The following is a 21,705-nucleotide window of genomic DNA, read 5'->3' as shown; positions in this document are numbered from 1 at the left end:
AGTATCTTGGAAACAGTTGACATGGAATGACATCAGAAAAATCTAAGTTAAAATTCTGATGCCAATTCCTACTAGTGGTAAAAAATATATATAGCCAAGTTTCTGATATTTAAGAGCCTTAGTGTCCTCATCTGAAATGCAATTAGTAATAGTTAACTTATATATTTGGTGAAATAAAATAAAACAAGTTATGTAAGCTGTCAATTATGATGACTGATACAAGATAATATTAATAACAGATGATAATTCTTATATTTGCATATTTAAAATCTTAAACATTATGTTTTAAAAACAAAAAATAGGCTTATCCACAATTACATGCCTACTGGTTAGTCCATGACAAGCCCCATAGCGAGATATTTAAAAGTGAAAGTGGTCTTTTGTGGGAGACAAAGAATATAACTGCATTGAGAAGTCAGGCATTAAATGGTTCATAAAAAAATTTTTTTTATGTAGTTTTTCATTTGCCCGAAAAGCCAAGTCAGGGAAGATAAGGTTGAAAGACGCATATACATCCTTGAGAATTCACACAGTTTCAGCTGACAAGTGTGTTTTTCTACAAAGTATAGTGATGAATGTTCATTGTATTGCATTTTCCCTGTTTCAAGCAGAAAATTTGTGGCTTCTTATAACACTTGGCTGCCTGCAGGGTCCCCAATTAGGAAATTATTAAAGCTGAGATCTGTATGATTTACATGGATGTTGGGCTGTAGGGGCTGGAAGGACATACATATTGAAGGAGGAAACAGACCAGGCTCCATCGTGAAAGCAGGAGTCCATCTTGGGCCAGACTGTGGACTTTGAGCTCTATGCCCAGTATCTATGGAAACGACATACCAACTGAAAAAACAGGCCTCCTGGATGGAACCCCAGGGCTCATAGCTAGACTCTCTGTTGCCTAAAAGAATAATCTAATTATCTGTGTAACCGAATAGAATCATAAATTCTATTATGCTTGTTGGGGTATGACCACAGGCCTGTTGATAATTGTCCACTGTTAACTACCTAGGCTTAAGGCATATGAATCATGGGTTAACTTTGATTGTATCTTTCTTTTCCTTTGTTCAGACTAGTTTCAGGGAATTTGAGGGGATGGGTTTGGGCACACACACTTAGGGTATATGAAGTTTTCAGAAAAACTGGTCAGGGTCCTTGGCTAAGAGGAAACTCTGCTTTGGGCCCGCCGGTGTAATAAACTGCACTCCATTATCTGCATTGTCCTTCTGAGTGAGATTGTTTCCCGGAATGCGTGGCTACAACAATATCACATTCATTCACTAATAAAACTAGTCTTTTGATTTTCATAGTTTTATCTATAGAATAATTAGTTTCCTATTTAATTTTTTACACTCCTTTATAACTTATATGTGAAGAAGGAAATGGCAACCAACCCCAGAACTCTTGCCTAAGAATCCGATAGACAAAGGGGCCTGGCAGCCTACAGTCCATGGGGTGGCAAAAGTGAGTAGGACCCAACTGAGGGACTAAACAACAGTAATAACATAGCTACGTGCTTGACACAGATTGAAGGTACAACAATTTCAACAACATTTCTTTAAAGCAACATATTATATTTAAATCAAAATCAGCATGAGAAAAATGTAGATTCCATAAAGGAGAATAAAACCTTAAAAGTTCTGGTGGTGTTTAAAAAGAAAATGAAAACAAACGATTAAAAAAACAAAACAAAACAAAAAACCCTCTGTATTTTCTGTTCAATTTCAGCATCTGCTCTGTAGCTTTCTTTTTCTTCACTCTAGATGAGTGCCTGCAATCGTAAAATACGACTCCGGTAATACTTTTGTAAATGAATCACTACAGCATTCATACAATTAGCCTCTGAACAGATGTCAGAAAGTAAAGATCGGCTGCTTCTAGATCAAGTTGCCGCTGCCAACTCTCGCGAGCTTTGTCAGTAACTGTTGATTGTAATGTCAGTGCAGTCCAATTTACAGGCTGGAGAAGCAGCTGCATACTGCATTTCCCTGAAGTATTATATGATTTCCACTCCTTGCAAACTTTATCATCTTTGTTGCAGTGAGTCGGGTAAGTTGCTCTGAATTTACGTCTTCCTGTAGAGATGGAAGTTACCCTGCAGCTCATTCTGTAGGAGGAATGCGATCCCTTCACATGTTTGTTGTGCCCCTTTGGTGCTCTGTGGGAGGCAGTCATTGGAAATGGGACAGATGAAGGGAGCAGCCACATACATCAAGTCTTCTGATTCTTCAGGGAACACAGACTGAGTTCATTTAACTGCTTAAGGAAATAATGAATTTGTTCCACTTTGTATAAAGGACCGTAGCAGTTAATGGTATCACTGTACTGTATGTTCCTAATGCACCCTCTAAGGGAAAACATTTTATGCTGTGTTTTACATTTAAATGCTCTGTTTGGTGAATATCACCTTAAAAGAGTAACAGAAGTGTTTCTTGACCAATCTTACTCTCTCTATTTTTTCTTTTCTTTTTTCTATTTTTCTTTCTATTTTTCTGAAATGAATAGTTCTCTTATTGTTTGGTTTTACAGAGTACTTAACATTTTGCCATTTGAAACTTTAACAAAATCAATTTGCAAAAGAAAGGTCTAAGTTTGTTTTGTATAAAAGGAAAGATCTATTTCTTGATTTGATTTACAAACTTTTGTCTAGTTTGCCCTGTTTATTCTCTTTTTTAATATGTGTATTTATAGAAAAGTCTTACATTTGTGATTTTTATTATCATAGAAATAATAGCAAATGCACACTTTCTGCTCATCCTACAATTTTTTAAATCTACCTTTATTTTGATATCAATTCTTATTTCACCAGAGGATTAAGCATTGAGTTTTTATAAAACCATATGAATGATTAAAAGTGAACTGAAATGTGAACAAAATTATTTCTCTATTTATGATTTCTATTTGTAATTTTTTTAAAAAAAATAAAGTTATCCCTTCCAACTATTTATGAATATATTGCATGATAATAAACTCAGGAGTTACTGTTACTAGTCTGTATAATGCCTTCCATAATATGAGCTATCTCATAGCTATGATAAATATAATTATATGTCACTTATGTAGTTATTAAGGATAAGCATGAGGTTTTAAAGAATGATTTTTACTTTAAATGACAACCTTTAGAATTCTCTGTGTGTTTGAAATAGAGTGGTCTTTTGGATGCAAATTATATTTCTAATTGAATTTTCAAAGTTCTGTTTTGTTCTCCTAGACATATTATTGTCCTTAGTTTTTTAATTATAAGAAAATATTTGGTGGAACTCCAACTAAAAATCTAAATATATTTATTTGAAACAAAAATTTGTAATAAATAGTGGAACTATACATAACATTGTTCTGTAATTTCCAAGTCTCCTGTAAATGTGTTAGTATATTTTCAGATTAAAAAAAAAAAAAAAGAAAGCTAAAAAAAGAAAATATAGGGATATACTCTATATTTCAGCTTTTAAAATATAAGCAAATGATATCTTATTTACAGATTTAATTTCTGCTTTGATTTATTTCATGGTAACAATGAATAATACATGCTTAAATTATATGTTGTCTTCATTTTAATGTTTTCTTGCCCAAATCTGCTCATTCTTATCAAAATTTAACTGTTCCAAATGAAGAATTATAAATGAATAGATGTCAGCCTAAGAACAGATTGAACTTTGCAAGAAGACCCAAGATATCTAATATTAAATGTTCAAATTATTCACACAATAAAAAGTTTGTAAAATTTTTTCCTTATTGAGGAAAGTTATAGATCTGTGTTTCATACCTAATATAGTGTCTTCTATCTATACATCCTTTTAGTGTCTATTGGGTATCTGAAGGATCCCTCGAAGACAATGGTGTAGTTTATAAACAGACTTCCTTAATTTCCTGCTTCACTTAGCTTACAACAAAACAAGATTTTTAGGTTTGATATAAAGGCTCAGTTGTTTTAATTGGACTATCTACATTTTAGTGGCCCTTGTTCTAGACCATATTATCTAGATGGCTCTTTTCTTACCATTTTAACAGTCTTTATTTTTATATAGAAGTATATATTCTACTAAAACTTTTTTAAAATGACAAGAAAACTACATTCAGTGAAAACTATTAACAGGTTTTGCTTGACCATCCTTTAATAAGTCCTTGACTGCCCAATTATTTAGAAAATTTGGTTGATATCCAATTATGACAAATATATAGCAAATAAACAGCTTTTTATACTAATAATTTTATTATACTCATATCTTATACCATTGCATACTTTTAAAACTAGTCAAGGAATTTTGATACTACTTTCAAAATTGAATTAAAAATGCAAAATGAAGAAAATAAACTTTTACATTTTTAATTTTGAAAGTTTTTTTTTTTTTTTAATTGAGAATAATTTCCCAAAATTGCCAGTAGATTTTGATATCCTGGAGCATTGATAAAATTGGAACACTATAGTATTCATTATTTTCCAGATTTGTCTCCTTCCCCACTCCCATCAATTTTCTTTTGCAATTCCAAACAAAACTTCTGCCTTTAATCAAGTATTAAATATTATTACAATAAATTAGTTGATCTAAACTGAGTATTTCTAAATTCATTTACTCCTGTGTCCTTGGTATGAAAATTTACCCCATTCTTTGTGATAAACATGTTATGTGTTCTCAGAATTTAAATTGTTTAATGTACCAGTAGTCAATTTGCAACAGAATTTATAGGATGAAATAAATGAAATTTTATTAAATACTTTAATTATTAACAAACACTTAGAGATACAGAGCAATAACATTTTTTAATCTCTTTTGTCTACTTTTTGATTGCTTAATCTTGTGATAATGTATATTAAACACATAAACATCTCTTAATGGTAAAACTACAGTACAGCATTTAGACTAGAGAATACTAGATTATGAAAAAAATAATCATTCTTACTTAAATAAAGGACTTCAATGGCTCAGCAGTAAAGAATCCTCCTGCAATGCAGGAGACCCAGAGTTCGATCCCTGGGTTGGGAAGATCCCCTGGAGGATGGCATGGCAACCCACTCCAGTATTCTTGCCTGGAGAACCCCATGGACTGAGGAGCCTGGCAGGCTACAATTCATAGGGTCACAAAGAGTTGGACATGACTGAAGTGACTTAGCATGCATGTAAATAAAAATAAACATATTAGCCTACACTAATAATAAGTATGCAAATAGAATATATGTTCATGTTAACACCTAGATTTAATAATATAGTGTTTAAAATGTACTCCAACAGGTTAACACCAAGGTGAATTAGAATTATATTGCCATTCTTGCTACAAACACAGTCTTATATGATTGAATGTTACTAATTACATTGTTTACAATTACAAGGTGTAAGTACTTATATTACTAATACCAAGGTGATGACTCATGGATATCACTGTTGAAAAAGAAAGATAATAATTCATAAAAGTCATATTATATAACATTAAGTTCTACTTAGCACAAAATATAAATAAAAGCATACAAGTACTTATATAAATCAATTAAGTGACATGGAATGTTATTACAACCTTTTAGATGTTATAGCAGCCTTTCATAATACATGCAATGAAAATTATTATATTTATTAATTACATACAAAAACAAAATATGTTGGTAGTAATTTTATATTCACTATGGAATAAAATTAATAAACAATAGAATGAAAGTTTGAAAACTGTCAGAAACCAAAAATTATCAGGATCTGTTATATGGTTTATATAAACCAAACAAAACGAATATAATCTTTATTAGACTCAGTAGAGATTGATTGAGCTAGGCCAAATGCCTACCTCCAATTTAGAAGAAATGTCTTAGGATTTATCAGAAGGGGGAAAAATAAAACTGTAGTATGTGTTAGCAGTATCTCTAAAACTCCTAACTCTCTGAAATATAAAATTTTATTAGAGTCAAATTTGCTACTGCTGCTGCTATTTAGTCACTAAGTTGTGTCCAACTCTGTGACCCAGTGGACTGTAGCCTCCCAGGTTCCTCTGTCCTTGGGATTTCACAGGTGAGAATATTGGAGTAGGTTGCCATTTCCTTCTACGGGGGATATTCCTGACCCAGGGATCGAACCAGGGCTCCTGAATTGGCAGGCAAATTCTTTACCACTGAGCCATCAGGGAAGCCTCAAGTGTCAAGTTTACAGGCATCTTTATATTACCATGTTGTTGCTGCTGCTGCTGCTAAGTCGCTTCAGTCATGTCTGACTCTCTGTGACCCCATAGATGCAGCCCACCAGGCTCCCCCATCCCTGCGATTCTCCAGGCAAGAACACTGGAGTGGGTTGCCATTTCCTTCTCCAATGCAAAAAGTGAAAAGTGAAAGTGAAGTCGCTCAGTTGTGTCTGACTCTTAGCGACCCCATGGACCGTAGCCTACCAAGCTCCTTTGTCCATGGGATTTTCCAGGCAAGAGTATATAGCATGACATTATATTTATTATTTTTATTAAAAAATATATTTAATTTGACTATAATATCTAAATTTCATAATAGTATACATGCAGTTAAAATATTATATACTTTGATAATATATTTTATTGGTAATAACACAGAGTCATTTATTTCAAAATTGAGAGCATAAAAAAAATCTCATGGCTTGCTTTCTTAAAGCCTTACTATTATAGCAATCATTATGTATAAATATATATGTGTATATATGCATAAACATGCAGATATAAGTAGAATTAGAGATAAATATATATAAATATAGACATAGCCATAATCATAGACAAAGAGACAGAGATAGCAGTAGAAATGGATATACATCTATAAGTACTGTACACTGAACAAAATAGTGTATACCTGTTGGTTACTAACTGTCCTGTGAGCAGTGGTGAATGAGGCTCATTAACTATAAGGATCATAGATCTAAGACAGTTATCTTAATAGGTAGTGCCTAAATCACTGCCTTCTAGGACATTTTAAAATTTAAGAAAAAATATAAAAAATCTAATACAAATTCTCAGTGCTCACAGGATTAGTTTCTTGGGCACATAGTTTGGATTTATTATTACACTCTCAAAACATAATGAAGAAAACATTTTGTACATGTATGGAACTTTGCTATTGTTTTATGGATGAGAATCAGTGTTTGTATTTGACAACTTTAATCAGATTTTCTTTTTTTTCTCAGTGGTATGAAGATATTAATTCTTTCAGATGATATCTGCATTACATTTTTCTATCCTTTGTCACTTAGAGTTTCAGAATGTGATTTAAATTTTTTATTGAAAAGAAACTCAACTGTGCATTATGAATTTTTAATAAAAATTTGATTTCCCCAAATGTTCTTTTCATATTATTAAATAAATATTATTTCATGAAATGTCAAATAGTGATGATTTGGTAGGTATTAAAGATTACTGTTGCTTCCCCTGCTTTTCCCAGTAATTCCTCAATTTTAATCCTCTGATTTCACTGTCCACTACCAAAATATAAGCAAATCTGATCATGCTAACACATTTAACCTCCCTAGTTGCATATGCTTTAATAAATTAATAGATTAAGACATGTATTGAGTCATCTCTGACTGTAAAATTTCTTCTAAATTGATTTCTTCATCCACACATTACATTATCAGCCAGTCTCTTCACTGACAATATAATTTAGGTAGAAAAATCCTTCACGGTTATTCAGTTCCAAAGGATTGGTATACATTCAGTCTTCTCTATCTAATTTTTCTGGTAGACCTTTATAGTGGTAGCAGATTTGTTTGTTTTCACAATTTGTAGGATTAATGGCAGCTATTGTATTTTTTTTTTTTACTTAACATTTTATGAATTGCTTGTCCAAATTCTCTTCTGACCTTACACTATGCTTATAGTTGTACAGAGGAAAAAACCACTAAGGCAAAAGGGACCCCAGATGGGACTGTGGAAACAGAAAAAGACAGTAATAGAAGTCTGAAGATCCTTAGAGTTTCTTAACCTACTTCACAGCTCTGTCAAGAGCCAGTCAGCCATGATTAGAACTGTATATATTCCAGAGAATATGTGAGTTTGTATTTCTTCCTTTAACCAAGGTAGAAATTTAATCTACTATATCTGGTCATAAATAGACTGCCACTTAATGCCTGGTAAAGTCATACACACACACACACACACACACACACACACACACACACACACACTTATGCCTTGGACAAATTTTCTCCTTAAAATACTAAATCTCTCTTTTTTACAGAGGTTTGTAAATGAATCTCTTCAAATTGAAATCATTTCTTTTTCCTTTTCCATTTCACTCATTTTTTTCCTAAATTGAAAACTGAAATATGTCCAACCATTTTCTATTGTTTGTAACAGTAAGAGATTAATTAGTTTTCATAATTGACAGGATTAATAAGAACTGCTAAATTTTAGTTAATTATCATCAATAAAATATAACATTAGATGCATGGAGCTGTTGAAACTTCCTGCTTACCTTTCTTGCAGAAACGAATATGCAGAGCCGGAGTACAGTCATATACCTCAGATTTGTCTTACGGTTCCTTCTGCTCTGGGTACTCTTTGAGAAGTCACACACTGAAGAAGACATCATAATTACCACCAAGAATGGAAAAGTCAGGGGGATGCGCTTGCCAGTACTTGGTGGCACAGTAACAGCCTTTCTTGGAATCCCGTATGCACAGCCACCTCTTGGTAGACTACGATTCAAAAAGCCACAATCCTTGACCAAATGGCCTGATATTTGGAATGCCACAAAATATGCAAATTCTTGTTATCAGAACACAGATCAAAGTTTTCCAGGCTTCCTTGGATCGGAGATGTGGAACCCAAACACTGACCTCAGTGAAGACTGTTTATATCTGAATGTGTGGATTCCAACACCTAAACCAAAAAATGCTACTGTAATGATATGGATCTATGGTGGTAGTTTTCAGACTGGAACATCATCTTTGCATGTTTATGATGGCAAGTTTCTGGCACGGGTTGAAAGAGTTATTGTGGTTTCAATGAACTATAGAGTAGGTGCCCTTGGATTCTTAGCTTTACCAGGAAATCCTGAGGCACCAGGGAATGTGGGTCTATTTGATCAACAGTTGGCTCTTCAGTGGGTCCAAAAAAACATAGCAGCCTTTGGTGGAAATCCTAAAAGTGTAACTCTCTTTGGAGAAAGTGCAGGAGCAGCTTCAGTTAGCCTTCATTTACTTTCTCCTAAAAGCCACCCGTTGTTTACTAGAGCTATTCTGCAAAGTGGATCTTCTAATGCCCCTTGGGCAGTGACATCTCTTTATGAAGCTAGGAACAGAACATTGACTTTAGCTAAATTTATTGGTTGCTTTAGAGAAAATGACACTGAGACAATCAAATGTCTTCGAAATAAAGAGCCCCAGGAGATTCTTCTTCATGAAGTGTTTGTTGTCCCCTATGGTACGCTCTTATCAGTAAATTTTGGTCCCACTGTGGATGGCGATTTTCTCACTGACATGCCAGACACACTACTCCAACTTGGACAGTTCAAAAAAACCCAGATCTTGGTGGGTGTTAATAAAGACGAAGGGACAGCATTTTTAGTATATGGTGCTCCTGGTTTCAGCAAAGATAACAACAGTATTATAACTAGAAAGGAATTTCAAGAAGGTTTAAAAATATTTTTTCCAGGAGTGAGTGAGTTTGGAAAGGAATCAATCCTTTTCCACTACATGGACTGGTTAGATGATCAGAGAGCTGAAAACTACCGCGAGGCCTTGGATGATGTTGTTGGTGATTATAATATCATATGTCCTGCTTTGGAGTTCACCAAAAAGTTCTCAGATATGGGAAACAATGCATTTTTCTACTATTTTGAGCACCGATCCTCCAAACTCCCTTGGCCAGAATGGATGGGAGTGATGCATGGTTATGAGATCGAATTTGTCTTTGGTTTACCACTGGAAAGAAGAGTTAATTACACAAAAGCTGAGGAAATTTTTAGTAGGTCCATTATGAAACGCTGGGCAAATTTTGCAAAATATGGGTAAGTGCCAATTTTTGTAATTGTTTTTGTTTGTTTGGTTTTGCTTAGCTTTGCGTGGTCCCCTGTGTAGACTTCATTCAAGGTACAGAAACATTTTGATTATTTATTCTCTTCACACTTTAAGCTGGTTTTGTTTTTCATTATGTAGTACATTTCAGTTCCTTGCATCAGAGTGCTTAAAAGAAATAATCAAAGAATTTTATGAAAAATATTTTCTGATTTCATTTCCATAGCAGCATAAAGTACTCTAACAACGTTCACCAAAGTTTGTATGGAACTAGATGTCCACCTTGCGAACAAGATGTCCACCTTGTCAAGTATTTTTCAGCGTAAAAGTTCACAGCATTCACATGTTTAAGAAGGAGCAGGAATATCTCTCTTTTGCTCATGCTCTTAAGCAGTGGTACACTGTTACCTGATGCACAAAGAAAGACATACCATCACAGGAAAATCAAAGGGAAGGATGGTGTTAGGGTTGGCCCTCACATTACTCAAAATACAGAATTTGACATTTTATCAATTTTTTTTATTCCTTAATGTGTTTGTTCAGAGGTTTTAGGTAACCTTTGTTGAACAAGAGTTGCAAGGCTCATCTTGTTTAGCTAAGCTGTTTTGCACTTGAGTAGTCACAAGGGTGACATTACATAATAAGAGATGCTACAAAAGAACATATTTTCCCTCATATGTTACAAATATTGTGATATTATCTCTTCAATAGAGAAAAATGCTCTTTTAATATCAATATATTTTCTATTTTTAAATACTTCATGTGTATAAAAAATAAGGATTTTGTAATAGTGTTCAACCTCAAATTGAATTTTATACACTGAAACAGTTTGTATCAGTGAGTTTAACCAAAAAAAAAAAAAAAAAATTGGCGCATCTCTTTTTTTGAAAAATGCTTATAGAAACTCACAAACTGATTGATGCATTAATCTAATCTGTCATCCTATCTTTATAATCAAAAAGAATTTTGGGAATGATTTTCTTTCTGATTTTCTTTTCCATCCTCCATTTAGAATTCATTATGTTGATGCTTCATGTTATTATCTGTATTTTTCTACAAATTACCTGTATTTTATAATTCCTCTCAAAATGTTTTGACACTTATTCACTGTATATAAGGCTAAAACTCTTCCATCTGGCCTTAAGATGCTTCTGTAACCTTGCTACAACCCATTCTCCTCAGTACCTGTTTCCTTGGTAGAGGAGATATCTCATGAATATCAAAGATTTCAAGTTTAACTACACCTTAGAGCCTGTTCTTGCTGTGTGCCCTGTTTAGAAAATTTACCTCTCTCCTTTGTAATGACACAAGTCCTACTATTGCGTTAAGTTTTGACCAATTACATGTTTCATACAGAGTATCTTTAATTCTAAAATTTGTAATTGCTTCAGACCTGTTTTACACTCTCAGAGAAACCATTGACAGTCATGTATCTAAATGCTATCTTTCATTGTATTCTGAGCCTCCTAAACTAGACTAAGAACTAACTTCTTGAGAGAGAAGTTATGGTTTTATTGTATACTTATTGAAGTACTGACATTGGTGTATGTCCCACTTAACAAATATTTAGATTCAGTAAGAACAAGTTAAACTTTCTTTGTAGCTGTACAATATGTTACACCTTCTCAACATCAGCCTAAATTTCTGCTTAACAAGGAACATCTTATTTCTAGAGCAGCTTTAGAATTATGTATATTTCATTCTGTTTTCTCCCTCAAGGCTTTAATCCACATTAAATCACTTGAATATGTTTTTAATTCTGTCTGACAATTCTAGAAATTATAAATATTTTAAGGGGACTATTAAGGGAATTTAAGGGAAACATCAATGTTTCTTCAAATTATTGATGCCTATAATTTTTAAAAGACTTTATATCTTACATGTTTAAATCATCAAGAAATATATATTTTCTTATTTCACAATGGAGAACACTGAGAACCAGGGGAAGTAATGGTCATATCTATGGCAAACGAGTGCAACAGGTCAAAGAAGAGAATATTTGATACTTAATAGAATAAAAGATTGTATAATCCTAATTTACTTATATGATTAGCATATTTTAATAGGAAATAAATGAATGTTGACAAATTTTGATTATAATAGTAAATTCGCATGAACAAGATAAAAACCATAAAGATTAAAGTAAACTTTTTAATGTAGTTAAGCCATAGATACCATTCAGCAAAATACCATTTTAACCAGTGAGTTTCTTTATAGTCCATGCTTGCACAGTTAGACAGAGATAATAATATGTCATATGTGTTGAGATTTGACTTGATGGCAAACATAATGTTAATCTCCTGGTGTGCACTATATTTTTTAAAAGTATACCTATGTAATAAATACAGAAGCTTAGAATGATTAAATAAACTCCATGATAACAAAGTTGGTTTATGTGTCAGGTTTGGAAATTCACTCACATTCATTTGCCCACAAACATGATGTTTGATATTCTCTTCCCAGGGAGATGCTCCCCCTTGGTTTGCCTCCACTCTCAGTACCAAGGACATTTAACAATATCTGGAGTTATTTTTGAGTATCATTTCTGGAACTGGGGTGGGCTACTAGCTATATAGAGGCCAGGGATTCTGCCAAACTTCTTACAATGCTCAGGATAGTCCCCCAGCAACAAATCATTCATTCCAAATGTCAGTAATGCCTAGATTGGGAAACTACAGATTTTTACTCCCATATAACCCCAAAATCACACATAAAGAAAGTAAAAAGTAGAAATAAGAATTGTAATTATCATTCAGGAAAGTGAATTTTCAAGTACATGGTTCATAAAATGTTTTAATGAATTTTTCTCCTTAAAGAATGTTTAGTATACATTATGTTTCTTATTAGGACTAAGTTCAAAATAATTTTGAACTTTTCTTTGTGATATTTTATTTTCCCAATGGGTTGTCTAGTAGTCTTTTATTTAACTTTTAGCTATTTGGATAATTTTTAGATAGTTTGTTGTGGCTTTTTAATTTAATTCAGTTCTAGTTAGAGACTCTACTCAAGATTTTCCGGTTTGAAATATATTGAGAATTATTTTATGACCCAGAATATGCTTCATATGGGTGATTACTTTATGTGCTCTTGAAAAGAATGCATGTTCTTTTGGTATGATATGTTCTGTAAATTAATTAGTCCATGATTTCTCAGGTGTTCTAATATTTTTGTCTACTTATTTTAAATACTGTGAGAAGGGTATTAACATCTTTCACTATAATTGTGATTCTGTTTATTTCTCCACTTAATTCTACTAATTTTCCTTTTACTATTTTAAATTTATATTATTAATTCTGTGCACATTTAGGATTATGTATTCCTGATTAGTTGACTTTTATCATTTTGAAATGTCTCTGTCCTGAAATTGACTTTGCCTAATATTAAGATAGATACATCAAGTTTCTCATGCTATGTTTGCACAATATATTTTGTTCCATCCTTTTACTCTAGCTCACCTAATTTAAAAAAAAAAAAAGAGAAAGAAACCTTTCTTAGATTTAGCATGATTAACCCAGTTGGCATTTAGTATAATTATCAATGTGTTTTGTTTAAATCTACCATCTTGCTATTTTTAATCCATCCTTCTTATTGCTCCTTTGCAACTCTTTCTTCTTTAATGTTTACGCTATTGTATTTTTTTTTTTTATGGATGTTTAGTTTGTCTTTACGGAGAAGGCAATGGCAACCCATTCCAATACTCTTGCCTGGAAAATCCCATGGACGGAGGAGCCTGATGGGCTGTGGTCCATGGGGTCGCTACGAGTCGGGCACGACTTCACTTTCACTTTCACTTTTCACTTTCCTGCATTGGGGAAGGAAATGGCAATCCACTCCAATGTTCCTGCCTGGAGAATCCCAGGGACGGAGGAGCCTGGTGGCCTTCCGTCTATGGGGTTGCACAGAGTCGGACAGGACTGAAGCGACTTAGCAGCAGCAGCAGCAGCTGTTTGTCTTTAATTTTTTCCCCAGTGTTTGTTTTAACACTAAAATTGTTTCACTTTTAACTATCTACTTAGAGTTAATACTGACCTACTTTGCTGACATTTCCCACTTTCTGAACATTTCATGCTTCCTATTTTCCATTTCACTCTTAACTACTTCACAACTGTAAGAAATTAACAATAAAGTTTCATGTACTCTCCTCATTTTTATATTGTCCTATGTTTATGCAATGTATAATATAAAATATCTCTTAAAATTGTATTTGTTTTTTACAAGTTATATTAATGTAAATTCATAAAATAAAAAGCAGAGTCTTTTATGTTTACTTGTGTTTTTAGTGGGGTTTCCCTGGTGGCTTAGATGGTAAAGAATCTACCTGCAATTTAGAAGACCTGTATTCCATCACTGGGTTGGGGAGATCTGGAGAATGAAATGGCAATCCACTCCAGGATTTTTGCCTGGAAATTTCCATGGGCATATACCATTTCCAGTATTCCTGATCCTTCCTATGGATTCTAGAATTGTCATCTGGAATTGTTTTCCTTTGTGCTAAAAAACATCCTTTAGAATTTCTCTTTGGCAATTTGAATAGTTACAAATCCTCTCAGCATTTTTTTTTTAAATCTGAAGATACCTTTATGTTCCTTCAATTGAATTTTTTTTTAAGATAGACTTCTGGTTTAATATTTTTTTCTTTTTCTTTCATCAGTTTAAAGATATGTTGCATTATCTTCTTGTCTCTTCAGTTCTGATATAAAGTGAGCTTTTATTTGTATGATTGTCTTCTCTATACAATGTAAAAAATTTTTTCCTCTGGTCGATTTCAAAATTTCCTCTTTATCTTTGGTTTCAATTGTTTATCCACGGTATTTCCAAGAATGATTTCTTTGTCTAGGGATTTTGTCTTATTTTGTTTTTGTCTGATGTTTGCTAAGCTTTTTCCCAGTAATTTTTAATATCATGTTTGAGAAAATTTGTATCAGTATTCCATCAAATATTATTTATGCCCCATTCTCACTCTCATCTTCTAGAACTCCAGTTATACATACACTAGATTATAAATTTTGTCCCGCAGGTCACTAAGCTTCTGTTGCCTTTTCTGCACATTTCCAAATTAGATACATTTTAAAATTTTCTCTACAAGCTCAATGACTCTTTTTCTATCATCTCCTATCTGTGATTGAAAGTAACAAATGAATTTTTTATTTCACTTATTTTAGTTTTCAGATTGAATTTTTTCAGTAGTTTCATCATTTTGCTGAGTTCCTTCCTGTTTTCTATTTAGATATTATTCTTTAAGTTCCTGAACATATTTAAAATAGCTGCTTTAAGTTGTTCATTCAATATCTAGTTGATGGGTTCATGTACTGTTTTCCTATTTCTTTGCATGTCTAGAAATTTTTACATTTGTACTAGACTTTGTGGATGATACAACAGAAATTCTATATTATTTTAGCCTTCTCTGAAGAATATATGCTTCCACTGAATGATGGTTGTTTGTTTTTAATTTTACCAAACAGTTCAATTAAGGGATGTGTATATACTTCAATTTGTCTGAAGTATGTGTAGACTTGGTTTTATATTTTGAGTGAATCCATGAAAGATCCAAAATATTTTGTAGACTCTTTAAGTTGACAGAACTTAAACTAATGTTTGTTTTCACTGAGGATGTTACAGTTACTTGTTTTGTGTCTACTAGAGTGGAGATACTGCTTCCCATGTGGTGCAGTGGTAAAGAATACACCTGCCAATGCAGGAGACGCGAGATACGCGAGTTCAATCTTCTGGGTCAGGAAGATCCCCTGGAATAAGAAACGGCAACCCATTCCAGTCTTGTTGCCTGGAGAGTCCCATGGACAGAGGAGCCTGGAAGGCTGCAGTCCATGGGGTCGCAAAGAGCCAGGCATGACTGAGTACACGCACACACCATGGTAGAGATAGACTGGGTCTCCTTACTCTGAAGTTATGGCCTTCCACTCAGCTGGCCTGCATATTAACGAGATAAAAGCAAAGTGTTGACAACATTATACTAGTTATTCACTCTTCAGCTGTCCCATCTCTTCTGCTCTCAGCCATGCAGTCTCTTCTCTCTATTCCCAACCTCTCATGTTCTCGCTCTGAATATATTCAGCCCAGACTTCAGCCAAAGATGTTCAGGGAGACCTGTCCCAAAGATTCTAGCTACTTCAATACCCCAGAATTCTTATTTCTGTTTTTTCGCCTCAGTGAAGCTACTGTACTCTGCTTAGGTTCAAGCTCCCTGCATCTTGGACAGCCAATTATCTTCATGTGTGTAACCACAGTAAACATGGCCTCACCTTGAAGTTCCTCTTCTCTCAAATAACATAGACTTATGTTGCCTGTTATCCAGTTCCTGAAACTCGTCATTTTATTGTTTTGTTTTTTGCTTTTGGTCCAGTATATACTTGTTTATGGTGGGACAGTTAATCCAGTTTCAATTATTCCATCATGGATGACAATGAAAGCCCAACCCCATTTGTAATTCAAGAGAACCTTTATCTTTATATATTTCATTCAGTCCCATGAAATTCATTTTTCCAGTTACTTTAAAAACACTTGTCAATTTCCAAGATATAGGCTAAAAAAAAAACTTTTAAAATTTCATTTTTTTGCAAAAATAAAGAAAATGTTATCCTGTGAAAGCACTAAATAGTATTTGAATTTTGTATCTTTAGTTGCATGGTTTGAAATTCCTTATAAAATGTATACAACTTAAGCCTTAGCTAATTGGAATTACTACCTATATGCATTTTGCTTGCTTTTGCTTTTCCCTCAATCCCATCTCTAAAAATGAATTTAAATCTAGATCCAAATAGCAGGCATGTGCATCACACCCAGTATCCTATAATAGGAGATATTAAAATATCAATATAACATATATATATCCATCAGTTATTCATCTAGTCAATACCTTGATGACCAATAGATTAGATTAACCAGCACTTAATGATGTATCTTCAGCACTACCTCAGTGATACAGGAAATTGGTGAAATCAAACTTGATTTGTCAAACAGACCAGAACAGCTAAAGGAGGAATATAAGCCAAAATACAATTAGTAGTATAACGTCAGATAGAGGATCGTTATTCCTGCTGCTGCTGCTGGACCCCTCCAATTGCCTCCTGTGGCTGCAGAGCATCATTTGTTTACTGTGTCCTCTCTGGGTGCTATTTTCAGAATTCCTCCAGGGCACAGCCTCAAGTAGAGCTATTCACAGTGCAGTTACATAGCCTTCCCCGTCATAAGTGGTAGCCCTGATGTGTCCAGTGTTAATCTTACTAGGGATCCTTTGTGTATAACCTCAGTCAAGTTACTTAACATCCCTTACTGTGTTTTCCTATCTGAAAAAAATGAGGTTATAAATATACCTCCCTTATTGACACGTTGAAATAAACCTTATCATTGACAGGAAACTGCATTCCTCTATTTCATTAAAAAAATTCTGTTTTTCCCCTACCAAGCATAAACTACTTCAATCTATTCTTATCTAAGTTTAAACTTGGCTTCCTCCCCCAAATGTACAATTGTTTAACTTCCTGGCTCAGCATTAGTCAAGTTTTCAAACAAATAAAGGTAAACTACAAAATTGAGGCAATTAAGTTTCTTCTCTCTCTTTGGAGAGAATTCATTTATTCAGGATCCTCTAAATTGGTTAATGTTTCCTAATACGTTTTTTCCAGAGATAAATGGTATGACACAAATACTTTTTGTCCTATTTTGATGTCATGAAACCAAAAGGTTACTTAGCAAAGTATTTTTAGTAATCTCACAGCAGTATACTGATGTTATCCTCATGTGTCTTATTTATTTACTATTTATTCCCTTCAACTTTTTTACATAGGAATGAAAATATATTACTAAACTTTCAGTCCCCTGGTTTACTGATCTGTATAAAATAAATATGAACAGTTCATGACATTCGTCCTGGAAAGCAGGTGAGATTAAATGAATGCTGAGTCATAATTTTTTAGTGCACAAGAGTATTCTGAATAATTGTCAGAATTTAAAATAGGCTTGCTTCTGTGTACAAAATTGTAATTACAACCATCAGAAATTTACAGATTTGCCAGATTTCTAAAATAATGAACTTTATAGCTATATTCTAGATATATATAAGATGGATATTACACATGTACTTCCATAACTTCCTTATACTAGTAGGAATATGCTTATTTTCTAATATTTATATAAAGTTGATTTAATAATATTTAGTTTTTAATAGGTGTATTTCTCTTGTGTTTACATATATATGACACAAGAAATAAAGTAATTGAAACAACACTTCAATTCCAGTTAATTTTCAAACAAATCTGTTTTCTCTGTATGTTCTCTTGTTCATCTCCTAGAATCATTTTATATTTTTAAAAGGTAATAGAAAAACTGAAGAAAAGTTAAAAAGAAAATGTTAGTGGAGAACTGGTGCCCCTTTATTCTAATTCTCTGTATAGAGATTTAGCGTGTATCTGTTTTCTCATTTGATAGACTTCATATCCTGTCACCAAGAAATTAATGTAAAAATTACATTTGAATTTATTTTTATTATATTTTTCAACTTGAAATGAATATTCTAGGCCTTAATTACAATATACCTCTTGAGAAGTGATTTCTTAAATATACTAAAAAGGTAGCAGTTGAAGATAGTTTTAAAGTGGACAGTATGATTAAATTGACAAGGTATGAAATATATGTATGCTATTATTAGAATGAAAATTTGTTGAAATGATGACACTATCTAACATTTTCTGATGAGAAGAATGTGGTCCATAGAAGAATAGTGAATTGGAGCTAATAGGTGACAGAACAAAGATTAACTATGACTCAAGACTATTAACTTTCATTTCCTTCTATTATCCATTCACCAGGCTGCCTTCACCATGAATTATTGAAAGCAGTCATTAAATATGCTTACGAAATGCATTTGGTTACAATGTTATAATTGTAACATGTTAGCATGCTGATACTTGCCTGGATAATGTTACAGAGGTAAGGACAGAGAATAAACTAAAATTAAACATCATGACATGCACAGACAAGTTTAAGTTTGTGAAAGACTCATCTGGCCATCTAGTCCAATTATTATCAGGCTTGTAATTAGATTTTTTGACAGATAATAGTTCATGTGGCTTCCAGAGTGAGAGAAAAAGTCTTTGCCCTCCAGTTCTATAATTATTTGTGGTGCCTTATCGTAATCAACTTAACTGAAACATTTTGATGACTTTACAAAGAGGTCAGGGTTCAGATCCTTTGGGATTTATTTTATTGTTATCATGAATCCATCAATGTTGTATCACTTCAAATACTTTTCTCCCCCTTAGGAATTAGTTGAGGAATTAGTTGGGAATAAAACAATAAATGTTGTCTGCAATATTCCTAAAAATACCTTAGTTTAACAAATATATATGTAGGTGAAATATATATACATATATATGCATTAGGTGAAGGTCACTCAGTCGTGTCTGATTCTTTGTGACCCATGGACTATGCATTCCATGGAATTCTCCAAGCCAGAATACTGGAGTGGGTAGCCTTTCCCTTCTCCAGGTGATCTTCCCAACCCAGTGATCAAACCCAGGTCTGCCACATTGCAGGCGAATTCTTTACCAGCTGAGCCACACGGGAAGCCCATTTTTGCATTAGTGTAACCTATTTGAAAAGGAAGAATTATGTCACATGACAACTTAAAATGTACATAAGATGACTTGCAAACCGTTCATAGTGCAGTCATATTTTACCATCAGTGACAGTGGAATGAAAAGGAGAAACCAGATTCCCCAAAGAGCTACTACATCTACAAAAATGTTTGACTGTTTTGAAGTACTGTGGTATTTTAAGGGAGCTCATTAAAACATGGAAAATCATATTTATATTATAGGATCAATTTACTTAGAAATAGATGAATGTGATTTGTTCTCTGAGTTTGCCCAAAATTTTTGTGTATTTGTATAAATTATAACATTCAATCTGCCTGTAAATCTTAATTCAATCTGAAATTAGAATTAATCATTTTTTAAAAATCACAGTCATATTTTCAAGAATGTGCATATAAATGCAGTACTTCAAAGGATGTGTCAGATAGAAAATAACAACTTCAAAAAAAACAAAATGTGGCTTTAAATATTTTGTTGTTTAAAATACTATATTTTTCTGACTGTTCCAAAATCAGAAATTATTCAAATGTGTTTGGTTAGATTGATAAGTTCCAAAAAATTATTCTTGGTGCAGTTTTTCTCCCAAGTCAATAACACTCAAGATCAGAGTTAACAAGCATAACTCCACTCTCTTAAATTTTCAGTGTGTTAATAGCTGTCTTGGACACCTTCACATTAACATGATAAATACTATTAACCTGATGGGATAGTCTGTAGATTTTTTTATACATGAAATGTTAATATTAACTTTTCCAATACCTCTGTTATGTAAAAGCAATTTAATCTTTATCTTATGCAAATTAAATTTAATTACTTTTGATGTATCATTCTTTATGAATTGATACACAATAATATCTGTCTTATGACAAGATTTTAAAATACTAGTTATAAATTATATTTTATCTGATAAACCATTATAAAACAATAACACAATTATATCAAAAGTGTTAGAATTTCATATTTTTCTTAAAAACCATAATGCCAAACATGGTTTTGCTGGTTTGGTATTTATGGAAATAGGAAAAATTACACATTTTATGAAACTCCTTATAATAAAAGTTTGCATCTTTTATAGACCTACTAATCACAAGTTAATATTGTTTGCTTAGATAGGTCATTATATTGATTGGTTTATTCTCTCTTCCACTTAGTCATTCAACAAATATTAACATATCTGAAAGCTTATATGAACCAAATATTACTTAGGTGATATGAATACAGTAGTCATCAAAATATACCCAAGGAAAGAAAGAAAGGAAAAGCAAAACATTGGAGGGGAAAAAAAAAAATCCCAGGGAAAGTTTCTACCTTCAGGGGCCATACAATTTAATAGAAGGACAAATATATAATAAAATTTTATATTGACCAGAGTTCTGAAAAAATATTAAGCATAATTAGGGACCTAGAGCCTGAAGTGAATGGAATGTGATGATATTTGTAAGATTGCCATGAAAAGTCTCTCACAAAGTTATATTAGAGTGAAATGACAGAGTTAATCATGTGGGTTTCCAGGAGAAAAATGTGATGTCAGTATCTTGGGAATAAATTTTCTCCAGAGAAAAAGCAGCAAGGACATGCCCTAAGACTGAAATATTTAGGATGTTGCAATTCCCAGGTGGCTCAGTAATGAATTTACTGGTCCAATGCAGGAGATGCCAGAGACACAGTTTCAGTCTCCGGGTTGGGAAGATCCTCTGGAGCAGGAAGTGGCAACCCCTCCATATTCTTGCCTAGAAAATTTCACAGACAAAGGAACCTGGCAGGCTACAGTCCGTGGGGTCACAAAGAGACATGGCTGAGTGACTGAACACGGACAGAAGCTAACATGGGAAAAGCTCGAAAGAACGCAAGTCTATGTGAAGGTAAATGGTGAAAGGCAAAGTCTGAGAAGTACAGAGGATCAAGATATATAAGATTTGGTGCTTAGACTGATTTTCTGGAATCTACTCTGAATGAAATGATAAGCCATGGGACATTTGGGGCAATTGAGTGGCATAATTTGACTCAAACTTTATAAGCACCTCTCTGACAGGTAAGTAAATAAGGGTGAAGCAGGGAGAGGAGCTAGGAGACTCCTATTGTGACAACCCAGGTGATGTCTTGAATTGAGTAAAACTGGGAAGGACTGTCAGGACATATTTTGAAAGATCTGA

At 33.2% G+C, this 21,705-nt stretch overlaps 1 protein-coding gene across 1 annotated transcript in view; it reads left to right on the top strand.

Moving 5' to 3' along the window:
- Positions 1–1,803: 1,803 nt before the first annotated feature.
- BCHE (butyrylcholinesterase) overlaps positions 1,804–21,705 on the top strand; it is a 75,841-nt gene continuing 55,939 nt past the window's right edge. The window contains exons 1-2 of the mRNA XM_040248216.1: positions 1,804–2,046; positions 8,410–9,934. Coding sequence (XP_040104150.1) covers positions 1,932–2,046; positions 8,410–9,934 — 1,640 coding nt within the window. The 5' untranslated portion in view covers positions 1,804–1,931. The remainder of the gene's footprint in view (positions 2,047–8,409; positions 9,935–21,705) is intronic.

This window comes from Oryx dammah, unplaced genomic scaffold (assembly GCF_014754425.2).
Source record: "Oryx dammah isolate SB20612 unplaced genomic scaffold, SCBI_Odam_1.1 HiC_scaffold_2, whole genome shotgun sequence".
NCBI lineage: Eukaryota > Metazoa > Chordata > Mammalia > Artiodactyla > Bovidae > Oryx > Oryx dammah.
This window is presented reverse-complemented; position numbering and strand designations above follow the sequence as displayed.